An 18,040-nucleotide genomic window follows, 5' to 3' on the forward strand; every position below is an offset into this window, starting at 1 on the left:
CTCAGATCAGTGTTACGGACCATGCTGTGGTCCTGGGGACATGGGGTGGGCTCAGATCAGTGTTAGGGCCATGCTGCCATCCTGGGGACATGGGGTGGGCTCAGTTCAGTGTTAGGGACCATGCTGTGGTCCTGGGGTCCTGGGGTAGGCTTAGATCAGTGTTAGGGACCAATCTGTGGTCCTGGGGACATGGGGTGGGCTCAGATCAGTGTTAGGGACCATGCTGTGGTCCTGGGGACATGGAGTGGGCTCAGATCAGTGTTAGGGACCATGCTGTGGTCCTGGGGACATGGGGTGGGCTCAGATCAGTGTTACGGACCATGCTGTTGTCCTGGGGACATGGGGTGGGCTCAGATCAGTGTTACGGACCATGCTGTGGTCCTGGGGACATGGGGGTGGGCTCAGATCAGTGTTAGGGACCATGCTGTGGTCCTGGGGACATGAGGTGGGCTCAGATCAGTGTTAGGGACCATGCTGTGGTCCTGGGGACATGGGGTGGGCTCAGATCAGTGTTAGGGACCAATCTGTGGTCCTGTGGACATGGGGTGGGCTTAGATCAGTGTTAGGGATCATGCTGTGATCCTGGCTTCCCAGGAAAGATGCAGTTCTCTGAACCAGACACGTACTTGGTACTTTTTACCTTCTCATTTCTGACAGGGATAGGCAGGCTGGTGTCAGTAGAAGGGTTCCCTGATGACTATCAGCCTGGCTCTCTGCCACCCACTCACACTATCTCTAATATATGATATATTAAAACTAGATTTTTCCAGATTCCCTTGTCAGCTGACTTCCAGCTAGCCAATGGGAAGCTGTGCTGGAAGTGAAAGGCGGTAGAAGACAGGGCTGCCTTCTGTTTCTATTTTGTTCTGGAAATGTCTTTGACAGCAAGGTCTTGGCTCAGGGGATACAGGTAAAGGACAGTAATAATATGTTGGCACAGATTTATATTCAAATTTGTGGACATTTTATAGTATCTTGATTTGTTTAAAAGTCATATCACAAGCATCTCTAGACACCTCGGACAAATGAGTACTCCTGGAAGGTGATGTCCACGGTGTCCAAAGCTTGACCAAATGGAGGCAATACCAGAGAGAGCTGTCCCTGCGGAGGGGAAAGCAGGAAGATGCAAGGCAGGAGAGTGCTTAGGTGAGAAGCCCTGATGCTGGCCATCCCCCCTGTAATTTTGTGTGCTGACTGTGACTTCTGTAGGGGTTCTTTCTTCTCTGGTCTGTTGCAGGATGTTTGATCACACTGTCAAGCTTGAGTTTGTGTTATTTACTGAAAAAAGGATGTTTCTAGTTGTGGTGTGGCTCAGCCCTCAGTACACACCTTTAATCCCAAACAATAAAGGTAAAGTTAGTTTGTAAAAGGAGTCAGTGGTGTTTCAAGGTGATGTCTAATTGAGTGGCAGACAAAGTGATGAATCAGAGAAAAATTTAACAGAATAGGATATTCCCAACTCTCAATAGAAGAGAGGAAAGGGAAGCTACTTAAGAGAAAGCACTGCAGAGTAGGAGAGAGGAGGCAGTTTAACTGAGAGAGTTTTACAGAGACAGGTTGAAAAGAGAACAAGCCAGAGACTGAGAAGAAGCCAGAAGGTCAGAACAGATTGGCAGAGTTAATCTGAGGCCAAGCAGAGCAATTCAGGAGAGGCCGGAAGAGAGAGAAGTCAGATTGAATTAGTTATCATGGAGAGTCTCAATCCAGAACAGCTAAACTCAGAAAGAACTAGAAAGTGTTGAGCTTATTCAGCCGTAAGTCTCAGAGACTGAAAGCATTCTAGGCCTAGATAAGATTACACAGAGGCTAGAAGCTTCCAGGACTAGACCTAGGTTAGCAGATGAAGGCAGTAAACCTCTGAGACATCAAGTACTTCAAGAGAATAAAGGACACTTTTACAGTGGTGCCTTGAGATGGTGAGATGGGAGAAAATTGTTGTATAATAAACAAAAAAGACCTTTGGGGTTTGGGGATATTTTTCAGACTAATAAGATGATTCTGAGCTGTGTGTAGCAGCACAACCCTAATGCCAGCACTTTGGAGGCTGAGGTGAGAGAATCATAAGCCTGAGGCCCAACTGGGTTATATAGGGAGCAGCCTGTGCTACTTATATAGCCTGTGCCACAGAGTGTGGTCCCACCCAGAGCCTTCTCACCCTGCCTTCCAGTGACTTAATAAGCATTTAATTCGTGGTGTTAAAATTCTTGTTTTACTGTATTTATGTTTGTGATTTGCTCTCTGCCAGAGGATACAGGGATTAAAGGAGTCTTCCTTCTAATCCCTCACAGACCATGAGTTTAAGAAGATCACATAAAATACACAAACATTCTCCCTTACAAAAGGCCAAGAGTTACAGGTACAGCAAAGATGAAATTCTTTCAGCCATATCTCTCTCAACTCTCATTCACAGAAAACAATCCCTTGTTTGACAGGTGTCCCTCTGCTCTGTTTTGATGTTTACATACATGCATACATACATACATATGTATATTAAAATGAATGACTTTTACATAATTCCTTTTAATTTTAGTATAAGATAAGTGATCTGTTGAAAGACATGAGATTTTCTTTTAACATTTAACTATTACGGGCATATTCAATGAATGCTCATTTTCTTTGATCAAGAGCACAATTGCTAGGATATTGATTAATTCAATCTTAATATTTTAGGTCATAGGTTAATTAATCACTTAACATGCTATACTAAGTTATTTAGAAGCCTTTATTTTTTCTTCTAACATTCTATCATATATATGTATCATTTATATATCTTATAAGAAATTGCTAAATTATTTTTAGAGTAACTGTATCATTTTACCATTTCACCATCAAAGATATAACAATATATCTCTCCACATCATCACCAGTTAAACAACAACAATGACAGCACAGCAAAAACAAAGACTTGGGCTAAAGGCTGGGGATACAGCTGTCAGGAGAGTGCTTGCTGTTCAGTCATGAAGAGCTAAGTCTGACGCCATGAACCCGTGAGAAAAATAGGCAGTGTGGTGGTATGCACTTGTATTCTCAGCTCTGGGAAGGTAGAGATGGGTGGCTCTCTGGGGCTCATTAGCTTCGAGCCAGGTTACCCTACTTAGTGAGCTCCAGTCCACCAAACCAAACCACCACTAACAGAGGATAGATGGTGTCTGAGGAATGATGGCAGTTGTGATTGGTTTTAGATGTCCACATGTGTGTGCGCGCATGCACATACACACACACACACACACACACTTGCGCACACATCACACACACACATACATATACACAAACATATACTTAGGTGGCATATTGTGTGCCTTTTATTGCCTACTCAAGTTCAATCAGCTTTAACTTTGGCATTTGAGTGGATTTCCACTTTTGCACGGGAGCACTGGCTATTTCTGGGGCACAGTGAGGGAACCCTACTCCTTAGTTTTGAGTCACAGAATGGTCTAACACTAAAATGTTCCTTCTGGAAAGTACAAGAATTTTAGGCAGAGCAGGGATCCTGAGGAGTCATGTGGAAGGAGCGGGGATAGCCCAGTGCGTAAAGCACTTGCCATGCAAGTGTAAAGACTGAGGATGAGACTCTAGAACCCATGTAAAAACCTGTGGTTATGGTGGCCTGCCTGTAACCCCAGCATGCGGGAAGCAGAGACAGCGGATCCCTCGAGCCATCTGGCCAGCCGGCTTAGCTTGAAGATGAGCTCCGAGTTCTGCAGGAGGCCTTGCTTTAGTCTGTGAGGAGAGCAACTGAGGAAGGCATCTGACATCAGCCTTAGACCTGCATATGTGATACATGAGCCACACATATACAAATGCCAAAGGAGAAATGTCACGTGACTCGTCCATCTGCTGCAAGCTCATTTACAACTGACTAGTGATGGTCGCGACTGTTGGTTGAATTTGTTTTGGCAGATTCAAGAGGCCAAGTGAGAAAATCCAAGGTGTTTAGAAACCTCATTGAAAACAGAGTAGAAGGTTTTTAGTTGTATCATCAAGGGACCAAAACTTCTTTATATTCAAATATAAAGAAGTATATATACGTATATGTGTATATAAACATACAATTTATACAATATATACTTAGACATATTATAAATATTGTATATTGTCTAAATATATATTGTATAAACTGTGATATTTCTTCATGTCACAAAGGTGACCACAAATAACCAGGGGACTTTGTACAACCAGGAGAAAGAAAACTAAAATTCCCTGAGATGGAGGGCCAGAGAGACTTCTCAGTGGTTAAGAGCTCTGATTGCTCTCCCAGAGGACCAGGGTCCAGTTCCTGGCACATACATGGCAACTCATAGCTGTCTGTGAGTCTAGGTCCAGGGAATCTGATGCTGTCTTGTGGCCTCTATGGGTGCCAGACATGAAAGCGGTGCACACACATATTTTATGGGTAAACAAATATTGTGTCTATCTGGGATCTTGTTAAGTATTGGAAGTTCTGGGTTCCAACGTTGGAAAGATGTAATGATATGACTTTCCATTCCCACATGTAATCCTTCTGCATACCCAGGTGTTCCTTAGTGAACTCCCCACAGATGAATAATCCCAATCTTCTGGTATCAGCTCATGACATTCCAGAATATTAGCTTCAGGTTCACTGGGATGCTCAAAAGCAAAAGAACAAAACAACTGCAGAACTCCTAATAGTTCAGAAGTAGAAAAACTTAAGAATGGCTGGGAAACTGGGGCTGGAGAGATGGCTCAGCAGTTAAGAGCACTGACTGCTCTTCAGAAGGTCCTGAGTTCAAATCCCAGCAACCACATGGTGGCTCACAACCATCTATAATGAGATGTGACACCTTCTTCTGGTGTGTCTAAAGACAACTACAGTGTACTTACATATAATAAAGAAATAATTCTTTAAAAAAAAAAGAAAAGGATGGCTGGGAAAATATTTGGGGACTAAATTCCTTCGGCGACTATGAGCTAGACCCTGGAAATCCTTACCCGGAAAACAGGAGCAATTGTTTTGCAGGGGCCACACCACCGTGCTGAATACTCTATGACTATAAGCCTGTCTCCAGCAGTGCTGAACAATTCTTTCAGTTCTTTCTGAAACCAGAACACAGGGGAAAGAGTGCATGGTCATGGAGTCTCACAAAGTCTTGCAAGAAATAAAAGGGAAATCTTGCAAAGGGCACAAGAACAGAGGAACCTTACTTTACTGTCTTACAGCAGCTCCAACCTTTTCTAAGTGAGTCTGAGGTTAGAAATAGTTTTCCCTGTGAGTACAGGTAAGTGAGGTGGTACATTCCAAAACAAGTTAGCCATCTGCTTGTTGAGTGAGATGGTAGTGGTGCTGCCTTTGGGTAGGAGTAGGTCAGCCAGGGAGAAATGGAAGTATTAAGGAGAAAGCAGAAGCACTGCTCAAGCTAGACAGGTGAAAATGCATCAGTGGTGGAATTTCTTGCTTTGTGGAGTGATCACTTATAAAGTGTTAATCAATACTATCTATCTATCTATCTATCTATCTATCTATCTATCTATCTATCTATCTATTGCTAAATGTCCTAAGTAAAATTTCCAATAATAATTGATGTCACCTAATTAAAGTCTTCCTGGATCTCAGATCACTGTATGTATGCTTTTTGTTGTGACTGTCCTATATTACCTACTTGGGGCCTGTTTTTTCCCTATTGGAGTCTATTCTAGTTTACCCCTATCCCCCACCCCAGCTTCTCATATGCAGATGGGAAGCTTCTATGGAATACTTGCTGGGTGAATGACAGCTATGGGGAGTGTTCTTTATGATTTATCTTCCCACTATTCACCGGAATTGGGATTAGCTCCTCCACTCTGATGTTCTGAGCTGTAATCTTTATGCTCACGTATTCAATATATATTCCCATCCTATTGATTTCATAGCTAAGGGTGACGGTATGGATTGTTCATTTAGGCAACTTGACTCCAGAATATTTCTTCAACCATTATTGATTTCTCTCAGTGATGAGCTGCATTCTTTTCACTGTGATTAAAGGCATAACCTGTGTGCCCATGGACTAGGCACTAATCAGGTTAGTTTATAATTGGGTTAAGTTGAGCAGGGCCTAGCCACTTGAAGGATGGAGTTAATTCCATACAGATGGCATGCTTGCCCTTCAACAAGGGAACTTGATAAGTTCCCATTTGATTTAGTTCTGGGCAGGTGATGATTCAAAGAAGATGTACCCACTTCCTGAGTCTGTATTCCTGCAGAACGGAAGACTGAGTTCTCACACAGCCACGCAGGTCTCTGTTTTTCAGTTGTATCTCTATTTCCTGTGATATTAGAGATTAAATCCAGGGCATAGCACAAGCTAGACAAGGTCTACTTTTAGCCCTCTTGTTACTTTTTATTTTGAGATAGAGTTTCATCGCTTGCCTTGGCTGGATCTTGTCTTGTATTCACTAAATAGTCTAGCCTAGCCTTTAACTTGTAATTCTGCCACTGTCTCTTGAGTAGATGGAAGTACCAGTCTTCACTACCAAGCCTAGCTTCTCATGTGCTTTTGAGCTTCATGTACATCATGAGATTCAAGTCAGCCAGAGTTACATGGCCTCTTCTTTTAGTGAGACCCTATGGCAAAAGACATAAAACCAACACAAGACTTGAAAGGTCTCCCTGACATACAGCAATGAAGTAGTACTGGGTGGAGGACATAATGAATGTTTATCAAGTCTCATTGAATACTGTTTTTGAAGTGTCTTTTGAAATACTCCACGAAGCCAACAAATACTTGCCATGTTCTTAATCCTCTGCACCATGATTAATATCTGAGACTTGCTGATGACCTTCTCCTTTTGGTTCAGGTGGATCACTGTAGCTGTCCCATTAAATATGACATGATGGATGGAATATAAAGGTAACTTTTCTATGACATCACTGGATGGGTCATCTCAGAACCTAGAACTTTGGGACTCTGAACCTAGTTTTGCCTTTTAGGCTGTAGCTAGGTGACTAGTTAGCCAGCCAAGACCCTGAAAACCAAGGGTTTTAGATGCAGAAGCCAAGCTCTGGGCTCTCCCATCTTGCTCTTACCCCTTTGCCATCAGTTTCTACACATTTATTTATTCTCTGACCTCCTCCAGCCTTATCAGAAACCATGCACATTAAGTGGCTCAAAGCTAACTTCATTTAAGAATTTAAAGAAAATGTGTGGTAGGAAAAAAAAAATGTCCTAACACCTTAATCCTCTAATGGGCTTTCTGTAAGTTTGTTTTATGACTCACAGATTCCACAAGCTTTGCCTTTTTGTTCTGACTACTTGGAAACTTCACTTTCATACAATCAGAGGTTGGCAATTTCTCCTGTAAGGGGCAGGGAATATATTAGGCTTTACAGGCTTTGTACAGTTTTCCTAGTAATCTGCACACCCACACCCACACCCACACCCCCCCCCCACACACACACAGAGAGAAAGAGAGAGAGAGAGAGAGAGAGAGAGAGAGAGAGAGAGAGAGAGAGAGTAAACAAAATAATCTGGCCATGAATTCTGTTCCTCAGAGAAACAAGGACAAGAAAAATATGAGAAATACTTGGTTCTACAATAAAAGAAAAATGAGGAAAATCTTTTGTTTGCCACCCCACCCCCACCCCCAGTCCAATGTTGATGGAGAGACAAACACCTGGGCCTGGAGGGGATGCATGCCCATGGCTAACTGGACCTTGTGTCTGCTTTTGCTGGTACAACTGAACCAGGAGTGGTCAAACAGCAGATGCTGTGTTCTCCTGGTGGACACACTGCTATTTTCTTCTACAACAATAAGAGACAGTATTTCCCATGTCTTTGTCTAATATCCCCCTCCCTCAATTTTTTGCCTCCTGGAATGCTTTGTTTATATTGCTCATCTAGACCTTGTTGGCATTAGAATTTGGTACCTCTCTGCTTGATCATCCCAATCAAGGTTTGGCAAACTGCAACCCAAATCTTACAAACCAAACCAAACCAACAACAATAACAGCAACAAAATGTAAGCTTCACAATTACAGATCAAAGGTCTTATCCTCATGGGCTCTCCCTTCATTTCTCTTGGTTCTCATTCGAGAAGGGAAGACAGATGTGACCTATTGAGCATCCTCTGAGCAAGACCTCCCAGCAGAAGCCCTACGGATGCTTTGCTATCATGGTTGGTAGGGGGATCTTGTCTACATGATAGGATATTCAGTAGCATGGGGTCATCGGGGCTCTACCTACAGTTGTCACTAGCATCTCTGAGTGGTGGCAACCATAAATGACTTCTGGGAGCACACACTCATGCCCACCTTCAGCAACTACTGCTTCAAAGGGAGGGCTGGCTTCTAGGCATCACTTAAACATGGTTTACTTTGCAAGTTCCCAGATAATTTTTGTCTTTCTTAGGTGAGGTGATTGAAGTAAGCAGGTTCTGAGGTTTTATGCTGCTAGAATTGATTTAGAATTGAAGCCTGGGCCACTTGTCACATAGAAAGGCAAAGCTGACTTTCAGGCATAGCTATTTAAGGACATGCGTCTGTCTCATGCTCTGGTTTCTGGATGGTCATGAGGCTGGGCCATACTTCTGTCCTCCAGTGCTAAGACTTGCAGACTTTCACAGTGTTTGCTGCCAAACGGCTCACCCAGCCTCAGGGCAGGGAGGGCCAGAGGAAGGCATACAGAAGCCTGCTGATTTTCAGGATGTAAGCAGCATTAGTAGCCAGAAAAGAGTCTGGTTTTACAAAAACTGGTACCCTTTCAAAAGAAAATGTTTGCTACGTTAGTTAATAAATAGGGACAATTTCTAGTCTCAGAGAAGTGGTCCCAGCCAAGAACTTTCTCGATTAAGAGAAGTCTGGGCCTTGCCTCTGGACCTACCTGACTGACTGCATTGTTCCCCAACATGTGCTCACATGCATTCTCCTAGACTCTTTCCCGATATTGTCATCTGAATCGTGAAAGTCAGAGACAGTCTGGGGAGAGTTCCTTATGAGAAGTCAGAGCTGGTTTTTTTTGTTTTTTTAAATTTTGTTTGCTACTTAAAAAAATTTAAACAGAGACAGTCCTGAGAGAAGGCCAGGATTTTTAAAACTTCAAAAGATGTCAAGAAAACCAGTGAGTGAGAGAAAAAAGGAAATAAATAGTGAGAGGAAGGAAGAAAAGAAAGCAGGTTAAACAAAAAGAGAGCAAAAGAAAATAGAGTTAAAATATAATTAATAAAGAAGGGCCAGGTATAGGGGAATGACAGAAATCATATGACATGTAAATAAAGAAAATATCTAATTAAAAAAAAAGAAAAAAAAAAAAGAAGGGCCAGGAGGAAATTATAGACAAACAAGGACTTAGAATCAAGAATTTCATTGCCTGGGAATTAAGAATGAGTTCTCTCTTGTGCCCTAGTCTTTGCTATTCAAATCCCAAGTAGACATTGATCCAAGGTGAAGACCTCATCAGCATCACCTGGGAGCTTGGTAGAAGTGCAAGGAGGGCTTCAGGCTTTGCATCAGATCCATCGATCAAGAAAGAACCTGCTTTCTGAGGCCCTCCATTACTCCTGTGCATGCTGATGTTTAAATAGTCTGACTATCAATATCCATTTCTAACCGAGGCTCTCTATAGACCAGTAAACACGTTACCTTAGCTTGGTCTGGAAACTTCGCATATTCCCAGACCTCACTCCTGACTTACTGACTCAGAACCTCTGAGGGTGAGGCCCGGCAGTGCATGCTTTAACAAGTCCTCCGGGGATTCTGTTGCCTATTCAAGTTTGAGAAATATTGCAGTAGATTTAAACAGGACCTCACAAAACACAACTGGATTGACTTAGCATGGTCAGGTGCATGGCAGCTTCAGCACCTCAAAGGTGTGGGGTGACATTCAGTACATTCAACCCCTTTTGTGGCTTGGTGCTAATCCCCCAGGATGAAACCATCTGTTGTCTATCTGCTTAGTTCCTGACAGGTATTAACCCTTTTGATTGCTGGATTTGGGGGAGATCCAGAGTATTTCCAGGCAAGAACTTGTTTAACCTCAGTGAGGTGGGACAAAGGGATAGATAGGGTCATGACACCCAAAGCTGTTAACCATTTTGTGTGTGTGCACACTTGTGAAGTCTGTGGGCTGGAGAGAGTTGGTCCAAACCCTGTCTGGCAGCTGAAAGGCTTTCCTCAGTTGATGGTAGGGGCCAGATTTCTCCTACATGCCCTTTGGTCTTGGAGCTCAGCTGTCAAGGATGGTGCCACCCAGATCATCACACTTGTGCACACACACACACACACACACACACACACACACAACTATGGATCAAAGCAGCCAGGGCCTCAAACATTGCTAGACAAGTGCTTTACCACTGACCTATTACCCCTCTCCCAGTTTTTCACAATGTATTTTAATAATTTATAAACTAACTATATGGCTGTCTCTGCAGACTAATATCTTGTGATACTGATAATAAATGCAATAAACAGCTGCCCTCCCTAGACACCAAGTTTTTTTATTTGTTTGTTTGATTGTTTTTGTTTGTTTTTTGAGACAGGGTTTCTCTGTGTAATAGTCTTGGCTGTCCTGGAACTCACTTTGTAGACCAGGCTGGCCTCAGACTTGCAGAGATCCACCTGCCTCTGCCTCCCCAGTGCTGAGATTAAAGGTGTGTACCACTACACCTGACTGACACCAAGTTTTTAATGTCAATACTCAAAAAACTAATTGTTTGATGGAAAATACATTTGTGGGGCTGAAGAGAGTGTTCAGCAGTTAAGGGTACTTGTTGCTCTGGTTGAGGACCCAGGTTCAGTTCCCAGCACCCACATGGTGACTTACAACCTTCAGTAAGTTAGTCCCATGGAACTGGCTCTTTTAAACCTCCTCATGTACCAAGCACACATGTGATGCACATGTATACATGCTGGCAAAAAAATCATATACATGTAAAAAATCTACTTTTAAAAAAGAAATGTTTTATTTAAAATTGTATTTGTCTGAAAATTTAGCACTGAAATGGGCATCTCCATGGAATTTGTTATTGTCAGGAATTCCTTTACTGTCAGGAACAAAACTCTATTACACTCTCTGACCCAAGGCAAGGGCAGGAGCTGCATTCACTGGCATAGGCTAAATGAACCAAGACGGCAGGGTTATTTTGTGTTGGGTGGAAAAAAGGAAAAGCAAAAACCAAGGACTCAAAGAAAGACCAAGGTGGAAATAACCACTCTCCTGCCTCACTCAGCCCCTGCTCTGTGCATGTATGAAAGCAGTGCCTTGCTCATCTGAGTGGAAAGCAGTGCCAAGGGCAAAGTGCATAAGTGTGAGTTCTTGACAATCTTGGCACAAAGTCATTTTTTTCCATTGTATCCTTTAAAAGATATAATTATTTTGTGATTCTTTACATATTCTTGTATTTTTCCTGGTATCAAATGGTAGCTTTAGCTTTCCAACTGATTATTTGTGAATAATGATCTAAATATCTATTAGGACAAATGTAAGATAACAATACATGAAAAATAAAGATGTATCCTAGCCAACCCATAATTACAACACTACTCAGGCATGGTGCCACTTCAGAACCTGAGACAGGAGGACATCGAGTTTGAGGCTACCCAGGAAGACTCTTTAGCATTTTTACAATTTATTTCGTGGGTGAAGAAAGAAGTAAGAAGAAAATAGTTTTTTTTTTTTCCAGACAATTTACCACCATTTTTTTCTCCATTATTTTATGATATTTCTCATAGAAACAACCAGGAGTCATGTGTGATAACACAATTTAAAGGCATTTCCGAGTGATGTATGTGTTTATTCCTACCTCAGATCCATACTTTTTTCATTACATAGTCAATTAAAATATATAAAGCTGGATATCTAGTGCCATCCATCCCTTCCTCGAGGTGTGAGGTGGTGGGTGCCACTATGATGAATAAGGAAGTGATGGGGAGGTAGAGAACTAGAAAAAAAAAAAGAACAGAGAGAGCTATGGACAGAGGCAGAACTGGGGATGGGGTGGTGGTGACAGGTGAGAGAGGGCTGAGGTTGATCAACTGTTATTGCCTAGTAGGGTTAGTGGATGGTGTCCAACAGCCTGGAGCGTATGCAGATGAAGACTCAGACCCCAACTTGCTGATCTCTAGATCCCCTGGCTCCAGGCAACAATGGAGACCTGAGATGAAGAAAGGGTCACTTTCTGGACTGGACCTCCTTGAAGGACCACTATGGTCCATGATGCCAGTGGCTGGTGTTAACCACTGAAGCCCATGAAGATGCTTGTGGTCTTGGATACCCCTGAATCCATGTTGAAGTCTGTGGGCTGGAGAGAGTTGGTCCAAACCCTGTCTGGCAGCTGAAAGGCTTTCCTCAGTTGATGGCAGGGGCCAGATTTCTCCTACATGCCCTTTGGTCTTGGAGCTCAGCTGTCAAGGATGGTGCCACCCAGATCATCAGACTGTAGGTGACTGACATAAACTTACTTTATGTTTTTGATTCCTAACTTTGGGGTTACCCCCAAAATCAAAATTGGTCAGAGTCCCATGGTTTTCTTATTTGTAAAATGAGGGGCATAGATTCTTGTTAAAAGTTCTTCACAGTTTGAAGTATGTCAAGAAAGAGTGGTAGGTTTAGGCAGACTGCCTGATTGGAGCTGCCTAGTGATGAAGAGGGACAGGAAGAATGGATAGTTAGTAAAGGGGTCCATAAATGTGTATTGTTCATAGACAGAATTTATGAGGCTACTATAGAAGAATCATTATGCACAATGAACACACGGGGCTGGAATAATGGCTCAGTGGGCAAATCATGAGGGCCTGAGTTTGGACCTTCCTGTGACTTCAGCTCTGGAGGGCATGCTGGTCTCAATGAGTCTCTGAAAGGGAGAATATTGGGTTCAATGAGAGACCCAAACTCAAGTAAAGAAATAGAGAAGTTAATGAAGAAATACACCCAGGTGTAACCTCACTACCCCATACATGCCCACACAAGTAAGTGTAACCACACAACATATGCACATATATGTACACCTCCCCAACATGTATACACAAAGGAAAAAGTTTTCTTAATGATAAAAAATTTATGTGGGATAAAAGTGTAGGGAATTGGAATACATGGCTTCATACTTTAAAAATTGGAGGCTACTGTGCTAAAATATTTAAGGCAGAAGTCACCAATCTTGTTGTCACAGTTTGGTCATGTGATTAGACATTCCAGGTATGGAAGAGACCCAGTGCTTCCCAACTTTAGGCAAGCAGGGGAGGGAAGACATTAATTGTTTCAAGGAGGAAGTTCATGTTGAGAGCGTTTACTCTTTTTATGAAGAGATTGAGATAGTTAGTCGTAACTCAGTATGGGTACAAACAAATTATTTTCTTTTTAAAAACAATTGATTTTATTTTATGTGTATAAGTGTTTTGTATACATGTATATATGTGCACCATATGCTTGCCTGGTGCCCAAGGAAGTCAGAAGAGGGAATTGGATCCCTGGAACTGAAGTAGCAGACAGTTGTGAGCTGCTATGTGGGATCTAAGGCTGGTCCATTGGAAGAGCAGTGGGCACTCTTAACCACTGATCCATTTCTCCAGCCCCACTCCCTCCCTCCCTCCTCCCCTCCCTCCTTCCCTCTCTCCCCTTTCTTCTTTCTTCCTTCCTTCTTTCCTCTCTCCCTCCCTCCCTCCCTCCTCCTTTCTTTCTTCCTTGCTTTTTGAGACAGGGTCTCTCTATGTAGTCCTAGCTCAGCCTGGAATTTAATTTGTGAACTAGGCTGGCCTTGATCTCACAGAGGTTCCCTTAGCTCTGCCTCCCAAGTGCTGGGATCAAAGACCTACACTTGGTTATAAACTCATTCTAAGGGAGGGAAGAAAATAGTAGGAAACGAGAAATTGTAGTTTACAAATAAGACTGAAATAGGTCAGGTTGTACTTCCAATTTTGCTCAGCAGATTCTTTATCTTGTAATGACTTATGTGCCAATCAAGAGGCTGGGAGACACCACCCTAAGAAAACTTGCAATAACAGGAAAAGCAGATTGTCTTAGAAAGAAAACAAAAAGTTAAAGGGCTTATTTTTCTTCAGGCATCTTACAAAAAAAGCTTGTAAAATTCATGTATTCTATCATTATTATTAAAATCACACATATATTTTTTAGAAACATATAATTAAATAAGAAAAAATAAAAACAATGAAAAAATAACCCATCATCTACACTGAGGAAAATGATTGTCAGCACCACTGTGACTCTGACCTTGCTTCATCCTGCAGTTGTAAGATATTTACTAAATGGTCAGCAAGAGTATGATATGCTTTGAAATACTTTTTAACCAGAGAAACATCATTTAAATTGCTCATGTATTTTCCCTGACTAACTCACCGTCTCAGGTGCTGTGACTGAGTTGTAGAAAGGCATCCAGTTCCCCTCCTAGAGTCTGTGTGTTCCTCCCCCAGCCCCACAAATGTTTTCTGCGCATGGCAGCTATATCCAGCACTGTGGCCTACCACTGTCATTGAGACCAAATGCCCATCAAGAAGCATCCTTTCTGGAGGAAGGCTTTAGTTTGGCTCTTCAAAAGTGGCTTGTAGTACAGCTTGCTCACAGCTTGGTGATCCAGGGCTAGAACCAGAGAGAACTTTTATTCTTACCCAGCCGGCTAGGCATCCAAGTCCACAACTTTTAAAAACAGCTTGCCAAACACGAATTCTTGGAATACATGAGCATGAGGGAGACATTTCTCAGTCTAACCAGAACAGCCATGTTCTCAACAAACACATTCTGGTCTTCAAAGGATTTTTGTTTTGCTTTGCTTGACAAGGACATTCTGGGTGCTATGGACAGCAACCATTTTTTTTTTTTTTTTTGAACTGTGAAGCTTAGCCCCTGGTCATCTCACCCAGTTGTTTTCAAGTGAAGCTGGGAACTTTATGCAAAGGACATGTAGTTCTCCCTGTCCCATGGACCACTACCCTCTCAACACTGGTAGGACTGCACAGGGCGCTTACTAGTGGTGATGTGTTAGTTGCCAATAAGTGCTAGTTGCTCACAGGTTGCTTGCTTCTGCAACTTACCTTTTACTAGTATTTATATCTTTATCTTCTGTTTTGGCTTGTTCTTTGAACTTCTGGTCATCCTCCTGCCTCTGCCCCTGGAGTGATGAGATTGCAGGCTTTCCTTCGTCCCAATCACTCCATCTTCTAAAGGGGTGGTTAGAAGACCCTTTTCTGTCTTACAGAAGCAACTAGGGGCAGTGCACAGATAGGCATGGCTGCGTTTTAAAATGTTAGTTCTAAAAACAATGTACTGAAATGGGCTCAGAGGCTTTGGTTTGATGACCCATGTCTTAGAATAAGATACAGTTAGTAAAAAATAGCCTCCCCCAACACACCCAAAGAAATAAAGAAGAGAATCATTGTGTATCAAGCAGGACACACAATGGTTTATCTCTTCTGGATGTTTTGGAATGTTCTGGGTTGGGATGAATTGTATGTGATCCCATGCATAAGACTGGGATGTATCAGGTTTCTTAGTCATTCTAGAGCCACCTGAGTCACAATTTCTTTTATGTTGGCATAGGATCCAATACAACTCATTATGGTGCTTTCATATGAATGCCACTGCACACTGTCCTTACTCATGCCTGTCTCCCACTGCCCTGGCCCTTCCCCCTTCCTGCCTCTTGCTAGCCTCCTCCCTCTCCCCAGACAGTTGCTCTGTTGAATTCATGGCATTCTATTACACTCTTGTTCACCCCTCTTCCCCTTAAGATCTCTTTCTCCTCACTTCTAGTCCTGTCCTGCTTTTACAACCCCATCCCATTAAATCTAGAACTTTGTTGGAGAGAAAACATGTATTATTTGTCTTTTTGAGTCTGGTTTATAATTCACCTAATCTAATGATCTCCAGTTTCTTCTGGTTTATTTTTTCTGCAAATATCATTATTTCATTTTTCTTTACACCAGAAAATAATTATTACATCATGTACATATGGCACATGCTTATTACCCTCTCTCAGTTGAGGGGCATCTAGGCTTGTTCTGTATTTTGGCTAGTGTGAACAATGCAGCAATGAACATGGTGTACCATGATCTTTGCCGTTCCTTGGGTACATACTAAGGATAGGCACAGGTTGCTCACGTGCTGCAGAAACGAGTGAAGTAAATTAAAAAAGTCTGTTGGTTACTCATGAATCTCACTACAAATGAATGGAGGATATTTTCCTCCTCCTCTTCTCTTCTCTTCCCTTCCCTTCCCTTCCTTTCTCTTCTCCCCTCCCCTCCTCTCTTCTCTTCTTCTTTCCTCTCCCCTGCCTTTCCCCTCCCGTCTTTCCCTTTTCTCCCTTTCCCTTTTCTTTCTGTCCTTCTTTTTTTCCTTCCTTCTTTCCTTCCTTCCTTCCTTCTTCCCTCCCTCTTTCTTTCTTTCTTTCTTTCTTTCTTTCTTTCTTTCTTTCTCTCTTTCTTTCTTCCTTCTCTTTTCTTTCCTTTTTTCTTTTTTTGGTTTTTCAAGATAAGATTTCTTTGCATAGCCCTAGCTATCCTAGAACTCACTCTGTAGATGAGGCTGTCCTTGAACTCATAGACATCCCCCTGCCTCTTCTTCTCAAGTGTTGGTAATTCTTTTTTTTTTTTTGGAACCTCTTACACTGACTTTAATAGAGTATTGCCACTTTTCTGTTATCCCAATATTAATCTTCCTTGAGGATTTTCATGTTATGTGAACGTAATGTAATGTCTGCATTGCTTCATGGACAAATCATTGAACACTGACTCTGTTCCTGACTGCCCCTGTGGCAGAGAGAAAGAAAACCCTTTGACCTCTCCTGGGTGGGTATTTCTCTTAAGCACTGTTTGTCTTAAGTTTGTCTTAAGCTCTTTTCTCTTAAAGCACTGGCACTCCTGGAACAAAGTTGAGCTGTTCCTATAATGTGCCCAGACCAAGGATCCTTCTGGGTGTGTCCAGGTGGATGAGATCAGCATCAATAGATGACTCTTCTGAATATGACTGGACACCATCAGTCTTCTAAGGGCATGAATGGTTCATACATAGGTGGAGAAGAGAGGACATCATCTCCTTCTCAGCCTCACTGAGTATCTCATCTTATCTTTTCTTGACTGTTCCCTCATCTCTCATCCCTGAATCTTAACCTGAGATTCAGGTAAAAGACCAACCTGCTTTCCTGAGTCTGTTGCTTGAAGATAATGGGGCTTGATAATCCCATGAACTAATTCAATAAAGACACACATATAAAATTCTCTTTCTTTGAAGAGTCTTGACTAATCACTCCCCCATAGCCCACGTGGCTTTTGTTTGCTATGTAGTCAAGTGTTGCCTACCTCAGAATCTATAAAGAACTTGCTATCTAATTTAAATACCACCAGCCATTCTGTTTCTCAAAAGGCACTATGACTTCTGTGTGTTCCAGACTTAAACATGTTTGGCAGCTGTGAGTCCACTGAGTGGGGCAATCTTACTGAGTTTTGAGGATCAGATGAGATTATCTGTGCAGTGAGTCTGTCAATCATGAACCATCCCATAGATGCAGGAGATTATCACTGCCATTCACTTAGCACTAAGATAACAGTCACTGGGTGCTTATACTGGAAATAATGATGAATAGTAAAAAGTAAATACAACCTATGTCTGAAGTTTATTGGAATAGACTTCCTCTCCATAGCTCGTTTGGGGAAAATATTCTTGGAAATTTGGTAAAACTATTTCATTACAGAAGAAAAAAATCTACAGAATTTACAGTATAGAGCAATTTAGTTAAGCTAACAGTTCTTTTTTATAGAGAGATTTGTTTTATTTATAGAGTACACTGTTGCTGCCTTCAGACATATCAGAACAGGGCATCAGATTCCATTACAAATGGTTGGGAGCCACCATGTGGTTGCTGGGAATTGAACTCAGGACCTCTGGAAGAGCAGTAAGTGCTCTTAACCACTGAGCCATCTCTCCATCTCTCCAACCCAAGCCAACAATTCTTTACACCCCCCTTTTTTTGTCCTAAGCCATGCTTTTATGCACATATATGCAATGTGAAGACAAAGCAAATTTCATTATTTGTAAGTCTTCTTCTTCTTCTTCTTCTTCTTCTTCTCCTCCTCCTCCTCCTCCTCCTCCTCCTCCTCCTCCTC

General features: G+C 42.2%; 1 protein-coding gene across 5 annotated transcripts in view; it reads right to left on the reverse strand.

The window, feature by feature from the left end:
- The window catches only part of LOC116096064 (thioredoxin domain-containing protein 8-like), a 33,139-nt gene extending 26,271 nt beyond the window's left edge, over window positions 1-6,868 (reverse strand). For 3 of the 5 annotated variants that reach the window (XM_031377486.1, XM_031377488.1, XM_031377487.1), the window contains exons 1-2: window positions 6,724-6,867; window positions 4,951-5,055 (exon numbers count right to left, since the gene is read on the reverse strand). In XM_031377486.1, the coding sequence (XP_031233346.1) occupies window positions 4,951-5,055; window positions 6,724-6,747 (129 nt within the window). In that variant the 5' untranslated portion in view covers window positions 6,748-6,867. Of the gene's footprint in view, window positions 1-4,950; window positions 5,056-6,723 lie in introns of all 5 variants that reach the window. The other 2 variants (XM_031377485.1, XM_031377489.1) reach the window with 2 other exon arrangements.
- Between the last annotated feature and the right edge of the window lie 11,172 nt (window positions 6,869-18,040).

Source organism: Mastomys coucha, unplaced genomic scaffold (genome assembly GCF_008632895.1).
Source record: "Mastomys coucha isolate ucsf_1 unplaced genomic scaffold, UCSF_Mcou_1 pScaffold18, whole genome shotgun sequence".
NCBI classification, from domain to species: domain Eukaryota; kingdom Metazoa; phylum Chordata; class Mammalia; order Rodentia; family Muridae; genus Mastomys; species Mastomys coucha.